The sequence below is a fragment of the Cladophialophora bantiana genome, assembly GCF_000835475.1.
Source record: "Cladophialophora bantiana CBS 173.52 unplaced genomic scaffold supercont1.2, whole genome shotgun sequence".
NCBI lineage: Eukaryota > Fungi > Ascomycota > Eurotiomycetes > Chaetothyriales > Herpotrichiellaceae > Cladophialophora > Cladophialophora bantiana.
The window spans coordinates 1479764-1495927 of record NW_015971576.1 but is presented as its reverse complement, the minus strand read 5'-3'; the positions used below and the strand labels follow the sequence as shown (position 1 = coordinate 1495927).

The following is a 16164-nucleotide window of genomic DNA, read 5'->3' as shown; positions in this document are numbered from 1 at the left end:
ACGAATGAAAAGGGTTCTCTGACTGAGGCCTAGATTTGGGACCAATGGCGTGCTAGACGGAGCGAAAATGTACGATCGAAGATGGCAGGAAGGGGCAGTATGGATCATATTGCGGTCAGCGAAAAGCACGGGGCTCAGAGTTGCATCTTGTGAGTGTATCGAACTGCGCATTGGAGGCATTGGAGGTATTGGTTCTATCCTGTGAGCAGAGGCCGAGATATCGAGGGGATCAGACTTTGATGATTGGGGAGCACTTGCACATTGGCATCTCGAGTTATGTAGGAGTTCTACTGCAGTCTTCCCTGACAGCGCAAGCTACAGTACACATGCACCTTGTCTCAGCCTTTCTCAGCCAAAGTTGCCTACTGAAACTTGCCCAATATGACATACTTGAACACGACACTTCTTCTCAACCCGCGTTTCATTCCTCCAACTGAATCCAACGAGCCAGCTCCTTCCTCTATCCATTGTTAATCTAGCGTCGCTAGAGCCTATGTCGGGTGCCATACCCCGTACTGTCATCATGGGCATGACCATTTTCCGCCCCTCAAACGACGGTCTGCAACTGCATGTCGGCAACTCCAACCTCGACAACATCAAAGAGCAATCTCACTTTTTGCTCTCTTGGATGCTGAGGCTTTGGTCTTTTTTTCTGCCATTGATCAATCCAACTCCCCATCTACGCCGCCTACGCTAACCAGCGCATTCTGCAGTCCAGATTCGGGGGACCTTCCAGCGCTACTCTACATCTTCCCGGCAATGACAAGCATTCTCCACCCCCCCTCCTGTCCCTTCACGTCGAAGGTGACGTAGCCTCTCCAGAAAAAGTGCTGCCGTCGGCTTTGGTATCCCGGAGGGCGAATCTCCAGATCCCGCCGAGCAGGCCAAGGATGATCTCCGCCCTTGGCACCCACCGAGCGCCTTGGCAGCCCATTCCCGCTGTTACATCTTGGCGGCAATCCGTCTTCTTTTCCTCCACTCTACCACTCGCCGCCTATCCAATCTTTGGTCAAAGTTTTGGCGGTGGCTCCCAGTCCACTGAAACCGTACAAGTGTCTACCAGTTGTATCAGCCTTGATTGTTGAGATTGCTCTTCCAAGGCCGCAAACTGAAAATTCACCCTTAGTTGTGTATAAGACGACGAGGAGTCCTGGAGCCTATGTAAACTTTCATTAGTCGGTCTCAGGGAAACAAGCACATCAAGGTCACTTAGACATACTTCTAGGCAACACCAAATGACATCTGCCAATTTCAACCCGCATGCTTTTTTCCTTGGGGAGGTGGAGATTTCTCCGCTGCCAAGGGCTTTGCCTGCAGGTGAAGTGGCTCCCGCTATGCTTGCAATCGCTTCCAGAAGCCCAATACCTGCCAATGGATGATCGAAAAAGCAGTTTCATCAGGGGTCTTTATCTTGCAAACTCTCTGTGATCTATGGGACGATGTCACCATGGTCTGTACGCCTTACTGTGAACTTGATCAGCGGGCGGGGTCCCCACAACTGAACAGGATGAACAGTGTATATGAGAAAGACGGGACCCAGCAATTCTTTCTTCCGATTTCAACTTTCCAAGGCATCTGAGATATACTCACCGTCATAGTGACGGACCTTAAACACTCCAATATGTCGGACGCTAGGGGCACCAGCAGCTTCGACAATGGGCACATCGCGAATCACCATGAAAAATCTCTAGGTCCGGAGCGCCGGCGCTCTTCTATTGCGGATCTCAACAGAGGCAAGAACTTGGATGCGAAGTACGCTGCGCCCTTGGTCTTCGTATACTCCGGCTAAGCTTGAACAGGATCTCCAATCCTCTCGCTGATATCCCTCGGGAAGAATTGTTGGCTGACGTAAGGAAGCTCGTTCACTGGCAATGTTCAGTAGGAAGCATTGACTAATGCCCTACCTACAGGTTGAAGATTTTGCAAACCGTGCGGGTCTGGCTTCTGAAATCGAGCTGATTAAGAAGGGCGCCTTAGTCGCGCAGAACCCTGGTCACTTTGAGAGTCTTGCATTCCTTACTGAAGAAGAGAAGGACGCCCTCCGCACGGAGGTTTCGAGAAAATGGAAACATCCTTGGAAGCTCTACATGACCGTCATTGTCTGTTCTATCGGCGCCGCAGTTCAAGGCTGGGATCAAACTGGAACTAACGGGGCCAATCTATCGTTCCCGGAAGCCTTCGGCCTTGATACACCAGAGGGCCAGCCCGGCTACGAGAGAGACTTCTGGATCATTGGGCTTGTCAATTCGGCACCTTACATAGGCAGTGCCTTCCTAGGCTGCTGGCTCTCTGATCCTTGCAACTTCTACTTAGGCCGACGAGGCACCATCTTCATCTCTGCTATCTTTCTGATTGCAACGCCCATCGGTGGTGCATTTTGCAAAACCTGGGAACAGCTGCTTGCCACACGTGTTTTAATGGGCATCGGCATGGGTCTGAAGGGCGCCACCACCCCCGTGTTCGCCGCTGAGAACTCGCCGGCCGCAATTCGAGGGTGAGCTCCCCGTTGCTCCGACCGTTAACGCCGCGTTAGCTGACATCTGCTCGCAGCGCCCTTGTGATGACTTGGCAATTTTGGACCGCTTTTGGAATATTTCTGGGCACCGCCTTCAACTTGGCTGTTTGGAATGCCGGCGACATTGGCTGGCGTCTTCAGCTTGGCTCGGCCTTTATTCCTGCCATTCCTCTTGCTGCGATGGTGTTTCTCTGCCCGTAAGTCCGAGCCCCGAGTCTTTTTGATGGCTTCATTGAGAGTTTCCGAGCCCTGCCACCACTTGGTGTCCTTGGGTGTGTTCAATGATTCTGAATCTAACGCTTCACCCGAACAGAGAGAGTCCGAGATGGTATATCAAGCACGGTAAACCTAGTAAAGCATATCAATCTCTACTCAAGCTTAGGAATCATCCTCTCCTCGCTGCGAGAGACTTGTACTATATCAGTACACAGATCGAGATCGAGCACGACATTGTCGGCGAGTCTACATACGTCTCACGATTCATGCAGTTGTTCACCATGCCTCGCGTTCGTCGTGCTACCTTGGCTTCCTTCACAGTCATGATCGCACAACAAATGTGTGGCATCAACATTATGGCCTTCTACTCGTCGACCATCTTCCGTGAAGGTGGAGCGTCTGACTTCGAGGCGCTGTTGGGTTCATTCGGCTTTGGAGCGGTCAACTTCCTGTTTGCCATTCCGGCATTTCTCACAATTGACACATTCGGCCGGCGTGCTCTGTTATTGTTCACGTTCCCGAACATGGCCTGGACCCTCCTTGCCGCAGGGTTTGCCTTTTACATCCCGCGATCGAGCAGTGCTCACTTGGGCGTCATCGCACTCTTCGTGTACCTCTTCGCTGCTTTCTACTCACCTGGCGAAGGTCCAGTGCCGTTCACGTACTCGGCTGAGGTTTTCCCTCTCTCACACCGTGAGGTCGGCATGGGATGGGCGGTTGCCACCTGTCTATTCTGGGCTGCGGTCTTGGGCTTGACATTTCCAAAGATCCTGAGCAGTTTTGGCGCCACCGGCGCGTTCGGCTTCTTTGCCGGCTTGAACATTCTGGCACTGATTATGATCTTCTTCTGGGTTCCTGAGACGAAGGTGAGCTATCATATCCTTTCACTTTTCCAGAGATTTACTGACCAAAATGCTCCACAGCAACGCACCCTCGAAGAACTCGACTACATCTTCGCCGTTCCAACGCGCAGATTCATGTCTTACCAGACAGGCACATGGCTACCGTGGTTCATCAAACGTTATATCTTCTGGCAGAAGTCTGCGGAGTTGAAGCCGTTGTACACGTTCGAGCGCGGCATCGTCAGGGACATCCGAGAGCAAAGGCGCGAGCAAGAAGCGGAGAGGGCTGCGAGTATTTCGAGGGACGAAGCTAAGACTGTGTGAGTGTGGTATGATGTGGGAAATCAGGATGGCACCGGAATGGGTGAAGTTTCCCAACCGTATGAAAGACTGTCCAAGCAGATAGCACAAGTATTGAGCTTCGTTAGCCTCCAAGCCGAATTGAAACAGAAGTGGCGCACTCCAAGGGCTTCGCTGTTAGAACAGAGGTGACTTTCGCCGGTAACAAGTATTCCGCTTACCTTGGAAATAGAGGCCCTCTGTCCTCTATCGATGCCGTTGGCTACGTTCGAGTTAGCGACCACTTGGCTGTTATTGAGCTCTACTTGGCCACATTGGATGCGGCGTGTGTTTTGAGTTAGACTGGTCATATATTTCTTAATTCGGCTTGCCCCGATACGTCTTCTATCCTGATTCTTGTCCACCACTCTTATGTGCTATATGTGATTCAGAATACTAAGCATGCTTTCGAGCACCAGGTTACGGTCTGGACAAGCCACTTACGGTCTAAAAGCCGCCTATTCTATTTCCCATGCTCTCTATCCATCCACATCAACTTGATCCAATATATCACCCGGAAGATCATTCTGGCGGAGATGTCACAATTTGAAATGACAACGGCTGTGGGTGTTCTTTCTTCGAGCCACGGGGGGGCTTGACACTTGTGACTTGTGACCCCGTGCCTTTGCGGCTCGTAAACTTACTGGTAAATAGTACAAGTTTCAAGGGCTTCCGCAATAACGTTTAAGCGGAAGGTCGAATGCCGGATGTGGAGATGGTGGTTTTGACATCAGGATTTAGTTCGATCGACAAAATGGCACGTCGTTGGTGGAATTGGTTTCTTGGAAATCGTGGCACCCCGCTTTGTAAACGGTAGACCGACTCCCTTTCAATCAGCACCCATGGCCTGATAGACATCTGTGGCAAGTACTCCGTAGAACAGACGAGGCTAATGCACCCCGGCGCGGAGTGAGTGGATGTCTCTCCCCTCCCCCACGTCTGCGTCCGGAGCCCTAAAACCTTAACCGCTTATTTCAACATCAAGTATCCGTCTTGGCGTGTAGCAGCCGTGTCTACCTATATAGTCTCGTCGGGGTTGCCACCTTGATACGACCTGTCTTCCCAATTGCTAACCTTAAGAGCTTCCAATGCTAACCGTCCATCATGAAGTTCTTTAAAAGCGTCAAACACTCTCTTGAGACTGATGTCAACTGGCACAATGCACGGCGATATGGTGTGCATGGCGCTCGTGCATTCCCCTCGGCGGCTGCCACCTATGTTCTTGACAAAGTGCCCATTGTCAGTTGGCTGCCTCGATACAATCCTCGATGGCTCGTCAACGACTTCATTGCAGGCCTTACACTGGGCATCATGCTGATTCCTCAGGGACTGGCATATGCCAAGATTGCGACAATCCCCGTCCAGTATGGTCTGATGGCCAGCTGGTTGCCAGGCATCCTGTACACCTTCATGGGCACCTCCAAAGGTAATGAATATCTCACAAAATATGGAATATCTGACGTCTTTCAGATCTGTCCACGGGTCCCACCTCACTCATCGGTTTGCTCACCGCGGACATCATCAAAGATCTTGTCAAGGATGGTTATACTCCCCAGCAAGTTGCCTCCGCGGTGGCTTTGGGCATGGGTGTCTATGGCATGGCCCTTGGATTCTTGAAACTGGGCTTCCTCCTTGATTTTGTTTCCACACCTGTTCTCAACGGCTTCATTTCCGCCGCGGCCATTGTCATTGGCCTGGGACAGGTGGCCTCGTTGCTCGGTGAGCCTGGTGGTGGCGACGGCACAGCCCAACAGATCAACTATGTCTTCTCTCAGCTACCGCAGGCGGGAGGGATCACGTGCGCGATAGGCTTTTCTGCCATGGTTATCCTGGTGTCCCTAGACCAAGTCGGCAAGAAATGGGGAAACAAGAGCCGCATCGCATTCTACCTCTCAATCAGTCGAGCCTTCATTTGCGTCCTGTTGTACACTGGCATCAGCTACGCTGTCAACCACAATCGAGCCAGCGACGACGACTATCTCTTCGCCGTTGCCAAGGTCAAGGCCAATGGTCTCCAAGGGAGCGTTGTCGACTCAAAACTATTTTCAAAAACCATTGGCCGGAGCATTGCTCCCTTCGTGGCCGCCGCGCTCGAACACGTAGCCATTGGACGAGCATTTGGGATTCGCAATAACTACTTAACCGATATCTCCCAGGAACTCTGCTACCTTGGTGTCGTCAACATGGGCAACAGTTTCTTCATGGCCATGGGTGTTGGTGGCGCCATGTCACGAACATCTGTCAACTCGGGGTGCAAAGTTCGCTCCCCTCTCTGTGGCACCATCACGACCGCTGTCGTCATAATCACCATCTACGAACTGACCGGGGCTCTTTACTGGATCCCGAAAGCTGTTCTTTCCGCCATTGTCATCACCGCCATCTGGCCGTTGATTGGAAGCTGGCGCACCTATTACTACTACTGGCGCACCTCTTTCACTGACTTCGTTGCTGCAATGCTGGCATTCTGGCTGACGTTGTTCAAATCATCCGAAGTCGGAATTGGAACCGGCGTGGGATGGTCCATTGCCGTCTCGTTGATTCGACAAGCATTCAAGCGTGTCCCGAATGTCAATTCAGCGTCCGCCTCGCCTCTTGTGAAATCGATTGATGCCGCAAGAGACATGCCTGACAATGTTCCTGCCGATACTGAAATTTTCGTGTTTGCCGAGTCAATCTTCTTCCCGAACGCACAGCGATTCAAGACCACGATTTTGGATACGATCAAGACACATCACTCGCCTTCGTTTCTTTCGCCTGAGAGTGAAGAAGCCGAAAGGACATGGTCCGTTGTAGGTGAGAAGAGAGTGGCCAAACTCCGAAAAGCTGTCGGCGCCGGAAGCAGTTCTGTCCTTCCTCCAATTCGACTCCTCATCCTCGACTTCACCAAAGTGAATCACTTTGACACCACGGCCAACTTGAAACTGCGAGAGCTTTTCACCGAGGCTCGGAAGTATGGTGGTGATTCACTCGAGGTAAGGTTTGCGGCATTGAATGCTACCGTACGAGCACGACTGGAGAGGGCAGAGCCTGGCTGGATTCTCATCGATGCAGACCAGGCAGAGAGTGTAACCCCAGAAGAGAAGGTGAAAGCATTTACCGTCAGCGTGTATGAAAGCACCAAAGAGGCAATGATGGCGCCGAGATGTTATCAACCGGAGCAAGTGGTGGATGTGAACGTGGATGACGTGGAAGTGGTGGAGGAGAAGATGACTTCTAAGCACGTGGAGACTGTCTAAGCTGCTACCGGTAGTCGCTATCCCTCTCCGAGGGGAGGTTGATGCTTGCTTGTTAGAGATGTGTTACGGACCCACGGGTCTGACAAGAAGAGTACAGTGGTGACGGTGATCCACTATTGGATTGAGGGTGACCTTCATTCACAGTTCGTAAGCTGTTTACCTCTTACAATAACGATACCCTGTCATTCATCCTCTACCTTAAGCTATATTTGAGTCTCGTTACTGCAGCCACTTCGTCATGATTTAGCCCTTTTCAGCTATCACATTGGTGTGGTTTCGCTGTCACGGCCATTTCTCTCGCATGTCTTACGGAGTTCCAAGTCCTCAAGCATTTCAGATCCTTGGCCATCTGCGGAACCGATCCGCAGTATTTCTCTCTTTGGAGACGTGATAGCCCTTCCATTTGCGGAACTTGAGATTCCGAAACACCGAAATAATGTGGGCCGAACCTTGCCATGCCATAGTCCTTGTACGTGGGCGAAGGGGCACATCTTCTGCTTTGTTCCGCATCGCCCAGTGTCTAATTACAGGTACTGGAGCCTCCAAAGCATGGGAAATATGGAGAGTCGAGCCGGGTCGGCGTGTTATAAGTCCCTCAGCGGGCGGTGTTGGCATCCATGAATACATACCACTCCACTTTGCTCCCGGTTCTTGGTTGGGTATAGTAGGTCTCCTATCTCAACAGTGCTACGATGATTGCTACTACTGTGGAAAGCCCTTTTTATGATGCTGTGATCATCGGAGCAGGCTTTGGAGGCATTTACCAGCTTCATTCGCTGCTGAAGCTAGGCTTGTCGGTCAGGGTGCTCGAGAAAGCACACGGATTAGGAGGGACATGGTATTGGAATCGCTATCCAGGAGCCATGAGTGACACTCCATCCTACGTGTATCGGTACTCTTGGGACAAAGAAGACCTCCAGCAATATGCTTGGAAAGACAATTACCTGGACGCGAAGGACATTCTCGCCTACCTGGAGCATATCGTTGAGCGCCATCGTTTACGCGAACACCTGCAATTCAACACCGAGGTTCTGTCCGCGAGGTGGCACGAAGGAGATGGGATTTGGCTGATCGAAACCGACAATGGCGGCGCTTTCCGGGCTCGCTACCTCATTACAGCCATTGGCCTCCTCAGTGCGGAAAACTGGCCGAGCATTCCCGGTAGGGAGACGTATAAAGGGGAACTGTACCATACAGCTCGATGGCCGGAGTCTTACGACTTTAGCAACAAGAAAGTTGGCGTCATTGGAAACGGCTCGACGGGGGTCCAGGTGATCACCGATATAGCGAAGAACGTGGGATCACTTCTCTGCTTCCAGAGGCATCCTCAGTATACCGTGCCTGCTGGTAGACGGGCTGTGGCCAAGGAAGAGCGCGACGCTATCAACTCGACGTACGACGAAATATGGCACAAAGTCAGACACAGTATCGGCGGAATGGGTTTCGAGGAGGCCAAGGTCGCCGCCATGAGCGTCTCCGAACAAGAGAGGGAGCGGGTCTACCAGGCGGCATGGGACAAAGGCGGCGGCTTGAACTTCCTCCTCGGGACCTTCAACGACATCACCTTTGACGAGACCGCCAACCGGACGGCATGCGACTTTATCAAGGGCAAAATCGCGCAGATCGTGCACGATCCGGAGAAGAGGCGCAAGTTGATGCCCACAGAACTGTACGCGCGTCGCCCGCTGTGTGACACGGGCTACTACGAGCAGTTCAACCGCGAGAACGTGGACATTGTCGACATCCGCACCAACCCCATTGCAGAGTTCACCAGCGGCGGGATCAGGCAGTCAGACGGCACCGCCTACGACCTGGACGTCATCATCTGCGCGACCGGTTTCAACGCGTTCGATGGTGCCTACAGGAGAATACGCTTCGAGGGCCGTAACGGACTCACGCTGGATGAGTATTGGAAGCAGCAAGGGGGAGCAGTCACCAACATGGGCGTCGCTGTGGCTCAGTTTCCGAATCTTTTCATGATTCTCGGCCCGCAGTCTCCTCTTGCCAATGTCCCGCCCATGCTGGAGGCGCACGTCGAATTCATCACCGACGCTATCAAACGGGCCGAGGAGCACTCCAACAAGCAGCAGCAGGATGCTGTTGCTGAGTCGTCTCCTCATCAAAAATCTCGGGCCGTCAAGATGATTGAAACAACCCAGGAAGGCGTAGATGAATGGGGCAAGCTGTGCAACTTCGTCAGCGACAAGATGTTGTTCAAAACGTCTGCTTCGTACTTTTACGGAGCCAACGTCGAAGGCAAGACTCGTTCTGTCCTGGTTTTCTTGGGTGGTCTGGGCATGTTCATCCAAAGGCTCAACGAGTGTAAGGACGGCGGATACAGTGGTTTCCATCCATTCTAGTTTTGACGTGTTGGTGTCAAGGTTGATCATTGGTACTCGTCTTGGCCCGACCCGTACAATAAGCTCGAAGCTCTGTATCAGAAATAGTTCCACAGACTCCTGGATAAATCCTCTGCCGTCCCGGCCCATGCGGGTTCTGCCGTTCGCTGGTACTGGCCCATCAGCTGCAACGGCATCGGATCGTACCTGGGCTCAATTGCTAGGAAGAGGCCTGAGAGCTCGGAGCTCAATTGACCTCCATCGACGGCACACTCGTGCGCGAAGAGACTGGGGGAACCATTTGATATTGGGACATGCAAACCATCAGCCTGCCGAGTCTGAGTCCCGAAATCCATCCGAACAGACGGCGCAGCATGGCCGTACACTTGTTGTCCTTGTCCGGCGAAAACCTGGTGCTCATCGCGCGGGGGGACATAAGTTTGTCCATTTCCACCGGGGCCACCGCCCTCTCCGTCCGCTGTATCCATATATGCCAGGATCCCCAGTTTCGGACCCACAACCTTCAAGTGTTTGATCGTCTTCCACAACTTCCTAGCTAAGTGGGATCTCGCCGAAACTCCGCCGATGAGGTCCAGGGCCAGGAGAAATTCCTGGCGGCAATACTCGTAGAATTGTGTCTTGGCGTGGCATACGGCCAGGAAGATCAAAGTCAGGGCTGAGTACAGAAAGTAGTTGAAACAGGTCTGGTGCGCAGAGTACAGGGCCGAAATGCGGTGCAGCTTGTCGAGCAACAATATGCTCTCTCTGGCCAGATCAACAGCAAGCTGGGCACCCTCCCGTGTTGGGTCCGCCGTGATCGTATTCGGCGTCAGAAGCGACCTCCTATGGATCAGCATGCGCATATGGTTCATCCGGAGATAAAATAGAATTCTGTGTCGGTTCATCGCTGGCGAGAGACTCTCGATCACCAGGTCATCGTTGGGATTAAATCGGAGTTCGGGGGATAGCGAGTCATACCATTGCCGGACCTGGTACTCGAGAAAGGCGGTATCTTCTCTCTTGGCCGGTTGCAAAAAGTGGTCAAGGTTCAATGAGGCCTTCCAGATCTTGGATCCAATCCGTGAACAAGCTATCATGCTCGTGAACAAATGAGGGGGTGAGTCGCGCTGTGTCCTGCGTCAGTTCGGGACAATAAGACAGGAAGAGGGGGCCCCATCATAAACTTACGGGTTCTGGAAGGCTGGGGTCGATATCTTCCTCGTGCAAAGCGAAAGGGAGTCCTGTACCGAGGCTCCACCGTCTGTCCAGAGCGTAGATGCACCAGAAGAGCCTATTCGTGCGATCTCGTTCTTTGCCACATTCAAAGGGCGGCTCCCGAAGGTGCAATCCCATTTCGATGGCCGCTCTGGCTGCTAGACCTATGGTTCGCCACGCCAGCATCTCTTCGTCACGATAAAACTGATATATACTCTGTGAGAAGTCTCTCAGCTTCTTTTTTCTTTCTCAGCTTCTGGGGGTATCACTCCTCACCATCAGGGTCAAAGTTTCGAGAAAACGGACATCGATGGACGCTCCACATGGGCGAAAATCCATTTCCGCTTCGACATCGTCCAGCATGCTGGTACTGGAGGTACTCTGGCCCCTTCCTTCTATCACCAGCGCGATAGCAACAATCATCTCTAGGGTAACGTTTTCCCTAGAAGTGCGCTCAGACCGAGAGGCTGACGAAATACCACCATGCGCCTGTGATAAGAGACTGTGAGCCAGTTGACGAATGGCTGTCAGGTCCAGAAATGGATAAAGCAATCCACATTCGGCTTCATAAACACCTATCAAGCGTATTGTCTCGTCCTCTGAGATCCTAAGCAGTGGGCTGCATGGAACATCTTCTGAGCCAAAGGCCGGACATCTGACGGAAACAGTATCCGTTTGATTTGACGTAGAATGAACACCTGTTCTAGAGATCGATGTCGCGGCGGTCGCACGGAAGGACAACGAGCTGCCATGCCCACTCCATGGTGGATAGTTCGAGGCGGCTGACCACATGGTATGTTGACTGCCAGCCTGTGGCAGAGTTGGATTTGACACGTGAGATGGGCATCTCGAGTCGCAATCAGTGATGAAGGCATGGAGTTGCGGGTTTTCCTTCACCCCTCTTGCCTCTTCATTCTGCCTCTGGGATGCTAGTGCAGAGACCTGTTCTTGCAGCATTTCAAGCCTGCGTTTCAGCAGATTTAGATCTCTGCCTCCATCATCTCAGCATCAAAGAATAGCGTCGGTCAAATGATGAACTCACGAAGCGGGACGGCCGGGCCTAGTTCGTTCGGCATAATTGCAGCGGAAGAAAGACCGGGTACATTGGTGACATGGAGATTTCCCATCGCATTTGACCTTGCGCCTCTTGCATTCTTCACTGTCGTACGGGTAGGCACCATCAGCAATCAGGAGACAACAGCAAGAGTCTCTTCGGACGTACCAGGCCTTTGGGGCATATCTAGTTCGTTTCCCTCGCACTGGCCGATTCAAATAGGTCGGAGGTGCTTCTACCATCACGGATACATGTTCAGAGGGGTGCAAATCTCCCATCATGGTCGTCTGGTTCATGATCCGACTTCTGGCATGGTCAAGGTCACCCATGCTAGCAAAAGGTGATTGTCGCTATGCAGATACCTCACAAGGAAGGTGAATGCTCTCTAGAAAAGCAGGGGGCAAATACTAGTCGAACTCTTCATGCATTTCGGCTACACCAGGCTGAGCTAAGGAGCGGGGTTTGGGACTAGGGCATTTAGCGAGAGGTATACGAGCCTTTCGGCTTCAAAACGCGGCTCATTTTGCACTCCTCGACATCTCGGTTCTACATGGGAATCCTGATGCGAGCTCTCCCATGAGCGGGCTGGTACGAGGTGAAGACTGAAATACTGCGTCTGTTCGCATCACTGCCTCTATATGTATTTGAAGCACGTTCTTCCGTATGCTAATGGTTGACCCACCCTCCATCAACGCGGTAATTACTCCCTGACACCATTGACGCCTCGTCGCTGGCTAGGAACAAGAACACCTTCGCAACTTCCATGGGTTCCGCCGCCCTCCCTGCAGTGGGGTTAATCAAAGTTCTGCGCATTCGCATTTCATGTATGGTCCAGCAACGGCGGGCAAGGATGAGCGGCTGGGAAACGGTGAGACTTACCGGCTGGAGTAGCTTCAAGGCGGGCTTCGAGGTCCTCAAAGACATTGATCATAGATGTCCGTACATAGCCGGGTGAAACTGCGTTGACTCTGATCTTGTCCCTTGCGAACTCCTGCGCCGCAGTGATCATGAGAGCACGAACTGCGAACTTGGCCATGCTGTAGGCACACACCCCGGGGTGAGCCACCAGACTGGCAATGCTTGCTGTGCAAATGATACTACCACCCACGCCCAGGCTCTTCATCTTCTGCGCGGAATATTTCACTCCGAGGAATGCTGGATCCATGCGGCCATTGTGAGTCTCATCTCTTTCACGAAGCTAGCCAAAAAATAAAAAATAAAAAATGGCAGGGCCAGAGAACGAGACAGAGCACCTACGACCACGAGCGTTGATGCGCATCATACGATCATATTCCGCAGCAGTCAAGTCGGAGATGAAAAATTGAGTCCCGATGCCGGCGTTGAGTACTGCAATATCCAAACTTCCAAAATCTTGGACGCACTTGTCCACAAAGGCGATCACCGACTCTTCATCACTCGCATCGGCCTGGTGAAACTTAACAATGTCTGACGCGAGCCCTTGTGAGGAGAGGAGTGAGCGCGCCGACTCAATGTTCGCAGCAGAATAGTCGACAACAAGCACCTTGGCGCCTTCCGTCAAGAAGGTTTGTGCTACCGCCAGGCCTATTCCTGACGCCCCTCCTGTAATCAGGGCAACTTTTCCAGCGAGACGATTCAGATTCTGAGAAGCCATGGAGGGATTGAACTTGACAATGGTGTGGAGAGGGTGGTATATGTTTTGATAGCTTGATGAAGAGAGGGAATTTCAAGGGCTTGAAGAGCTAGCCCAGTCGTGTAAAGATTCCACGAAGCCGAAGAAAGAGCCCACTAACCCTGCTGGTCAATGAATGCCAACAGGCCTGGTAGCGGCGGTCATGATCCGCATGAATTTCTGAACATGTAGTACTAGGCCAGTCCCTGGTGAAGATGCTGCGGAATATGAGAAGAACTAGCCCACTTTGCGGAGCCTCGTGGTTGCCGAGTTCGGTTAAATATAGGGAGACAGGGGTCGGAATTCGGAACCACGCAGCGAATTCGGCCAGCATGACCTCTGACCTGGCAATTATTGGAGTCTGTTAGACTTGAATCTGAGTCTAGGCGACCATGATATTCCGCTTGTGGGATGCTGGTGCCAAATTTCTCCGGGGAAGATGTCGCACTTGCTCCCCACAATGAGGGGAAGGGATAGGCATTCTATTAAGGCCCTAGTCTTCATCAGCCAGTGGACCGAGGTTGCTCTCTTCACATTCGCCGCCAAGTGCAAGAAGAATGTAAGCAGACTTAGCCTCAAATGGAGGGGGGGACGTAACTTCTCAGGAGTGGTTGATACAAGTTTGAGAATGAGGGAAGGGATTGAATTCGACAAAGCAGTCAATGTGTCAACGGATTGAGGAATTGCAGCGAAGTCGAGTCGCCTGACTTCCTAACAATATGACATGTGAGAGGCCAAGAAATGAAATGAGCTGTCCTTCCTACTACTTCAACAACAGCGTGCTCTTCGGCACCATGCCTTCGACTTTATTCTCCATCCGCTGTCACGCCATAAACACTCGCTTCTCCCTTGGCCATGTAGTCAAACGATTCCTCGCTCGTCGTGGTCGCGGGTGGGCTCGGTGTCTCATCTCCATGTCCACTCTTCTTGTCTTGTCCCACGTCAGCGGCGAGGTCTCTTGTCTTGTTGTCGTCGTCTGCTGTTGCCGGCGCAGCCCGCCTTCCTTCCCACAAAATACCATCCCCAAATCCCCAGCCGAGCCCCTTCTTCGTCCGGTGGGCTTCTTCCTCCATTAACCTTAATCCTGGTTGCGCATCCTTCCCTCCAGTGGCCTTCAACGGGAGATTTCTCTTGTGCCACTCCCCTAAAAACATGCCCTCGGGATCGCTTTCATCCCTGATTTTCATGAAGTCACGCATATCATCGCCATATGCCTCGTTAATATATCCACCCGACGCATCTGAGAAATTCTTCGCCCAGTGTGGCTTTCCACCGAGCTCTCGCATGAGATATTCAAAGGCCTCGTAGTAGGTGACATGACAAGGTGGATCACGGCCGTACGGCCGGTATAAAGTCGCATTCAGATATAGCGTCGGGCCGTCGGGGACAGTAGGGTCAAGGTACGGTCTCACACCGGAACGGTTGGGGGCATCCTGACCAGTATGGGTGACACGAACTTCAACGGGGCAATGCACCCAGATTCCTTTACTAGAGATGGGAATTCGCGCGGCAGCATCGTCATGGTTGATCCACGCGGAGAGCCGAGTGATCGCCTCAGGACCCTTGTCCAGTGGCAGGGCCCATTCGTTCACAAATTGAGAATAGAGGCAGTCCATGAGCAGCCCCTCCCGGGCGGGCTGCACCGCGGACATGACAAAGCTGCCCGGTTTGAAGCCATATTGCATGCCGAAAACGAACCATTCTATCCATGGCAAAATTCGGGGGAAGGTGTTGGATAGCCAGAGCAAATTGTGATATACGTAGTAGCCGAACATGCCTCCGTAGAAAGTTGTGTTCGGGGGGCGACTGGGGGAGTCGGTTCTTGAGCCGCGCCAGATCACTGCGCGTTTGAGATAAGGAAGCCACCAAACACGAGTAAATTCGTCCTTTGTCCAGAGGTCGGTGTCCCATGAATCAAGAACAGAAGTCAAGGCGTGAAGGGATTGAGACCAGGAGATCTTGAAATCAGGGACGGCTTGGATGGTCATCTCGACAATAATACCTAAGGCACCCAACGAGAGAAGACCTGCGCGGAAGAGTTGTGGATTTTTCGTCACTGAGCATGTAACTAGCTGAGAATTGGAAAGAAGAATGGTCATGGAGGTGATGGATTCGGAGATCAAGCCGTGTCTGAGACTTGAACCGTGCGTTCCGGTTGATATGACTCCCGCGACCGATTGAACGTCGATAGATCCCAAGTTGGGCATAGTATAGCCGTCCTTGGCAAGCTCAACATTCAAATCATGCAGAGATATGCCAGCCTGGATGCGATAGAGGCCGGGGGTACCATCAACACTCTTCTCCAAGACTTGATTGAGGTTATCGAGGTTGACTAGCCACGACGAGGTACACGTGAGGTCGGATGGCGAATGCCCGAATCCTGTCACGCAAATGCGCTTTCGACATCTTCGTGCAAGGGTGACCACCTTCTGCAACTCGGGAATCGTAGATGGCTGAAAATACAGCTCCGGGCGTGAGAAAAATGTCTGTGCCCATGTATGATGCAGATACCGGGCTTGGGGGTTGAACGGGATGGAGTCATCGAGCCGAGACAGCTCGCGCTGTAGTTTGGGATCCAAGCTGAGATTGGCGGTGGGGCCTTTGGAGCGGGAAGAGGTGTTAGGCTTCGTCTGAGGGAGATTCGAAGCCGCCCAATCCATGGTTGTCGGCACAAGGGCAGCAAGGAGACTTCTGAGAGGTCAGTGAAGGGGGAGAAATGAGTACATTGGAGATGATTTGATATTAACGGGCAGAAGG

General features: G+C 52.4%; 6 protein-coding genes across 6 annotated transcripts; 3 read left to right on the top strand and 3 right to left on the bottom strand.

Annotated features, from left to right (window-relative positions):
* Nucleotides 1-1621: 1621 nt before the first annotated feature.
* Nucleotides 1622-3897, top strand: Z519_01549 (uncharacterized protein; the record flags this gene model as incomplete). Its single annotated transcript, XM_016759306.1, has 6 exons — nucleotides 1622-1752; nucleotides 1800-1848; nucleotides 1911-2494; nucleotides 2551-2712; nucleotides 2829-3597; nucleotides 3655-3897. The coding sequence occupies 6 exons, from the start codon at nucleotides 1622-1624 to the stop codon at nucleotides 3895-3897; spliced, it is 1938 nt and encodes a 645-aa protein (XP_016624634.1).
* Nucleotides 3898-5016: 1119 nt separating this feature from the next.
* Z519_01548 (uncharacterized protein) lies at nucleotides 5017-7148 on the top strand (the record flags this gene model as incomplete). The annotated part of the gene is made up of 2 exons (XM_016759305.1): nucleotides 5017-5338; nucleotides 5383-7148. 2 exons carry the CDS (start codon nucleotides 5017-5019, stop codon nucleotides 7146-7148), a joined length of 2088 nt encoding a protein of 695 aa, XP_016624633.1.
* Nucleotides 7149-7840: 692 nt separating this feature from the next.
* Nucleotides 7841-9508, top strand: Z519_01547 (uncharacterized protein; the record flags this gene model as incomplete). The annotated part of the gene is made up of 1 exon (XM_016759304.1): nucleotides 7841-9508. One exon carries the CDS (start codon nucleotides 7841-7843, stop codon nucleotides 9506-9508), a length of 1668 nt encoding a protein of 555 aa, XP_016624632.1.
* A 77-nt stretch (nucleotides 9509-9585) lies between these two features.
* Z519_01546 (uncharacterized protein) lies at nucleotides 9586-12085 on the bottom strand (the record flags this gene model as incomplete). Its single annotated transcript, XM_016759303.1, has 5 exons — nucleotides 9586-10614; nucleotides 10676-10918; nucleotides 10979-11690; nucleotides 11745-11861; nucleotides 11925-12085. 5 exons carry the CDS (start codon nucleotides 12083-12085, stop codon nucleotides 9586-9588), a joined length of 2262 nt encoding a protein of 753 aa, XP_016624631.1.
* Nucleotides 12086-12422: 337 nt separating this feature from the next.
* Z519_01545 (uncharacterized protein) lies at nucleotides 12423-13389 on the bottom strand (the record flags this gene model as incomplete). The annotated part of the gene is made up of 3 exons (XM_016759302.1): nucleotides 12423-12538; nucleotides 12636-12911; nucleotides 13014-13389. The coding sequence occupies 3 exons, from the start codon at nucleotides 13387-13389 to the stop codon at nucleotides 12423-12425; spliced, it is 768 nt and encodes a 255-aa protein (XP_016624630.1).
* An 824-nt stretch (nucleotides 13390-14213) lies between these two features.
* Z519_01544 (uncharacterized protein) lies at nucleotides 14214-16067 on the bottom strand (the record flags this gene model as incomplete). The annotated part of the gene is made up of 1 exon (XM_016759301.1): nucleotides 14214-16067. One exon carries the CDS (start codon nucleotides 16065-16067, stop codon nucleotides 14214-14216), a length of 1854 nt encoding a protein of 617 aa, XP_016624629.1.
* Between the last annotated feature and the right edge of the window lie 97 nt (nucleotides 16068-16164).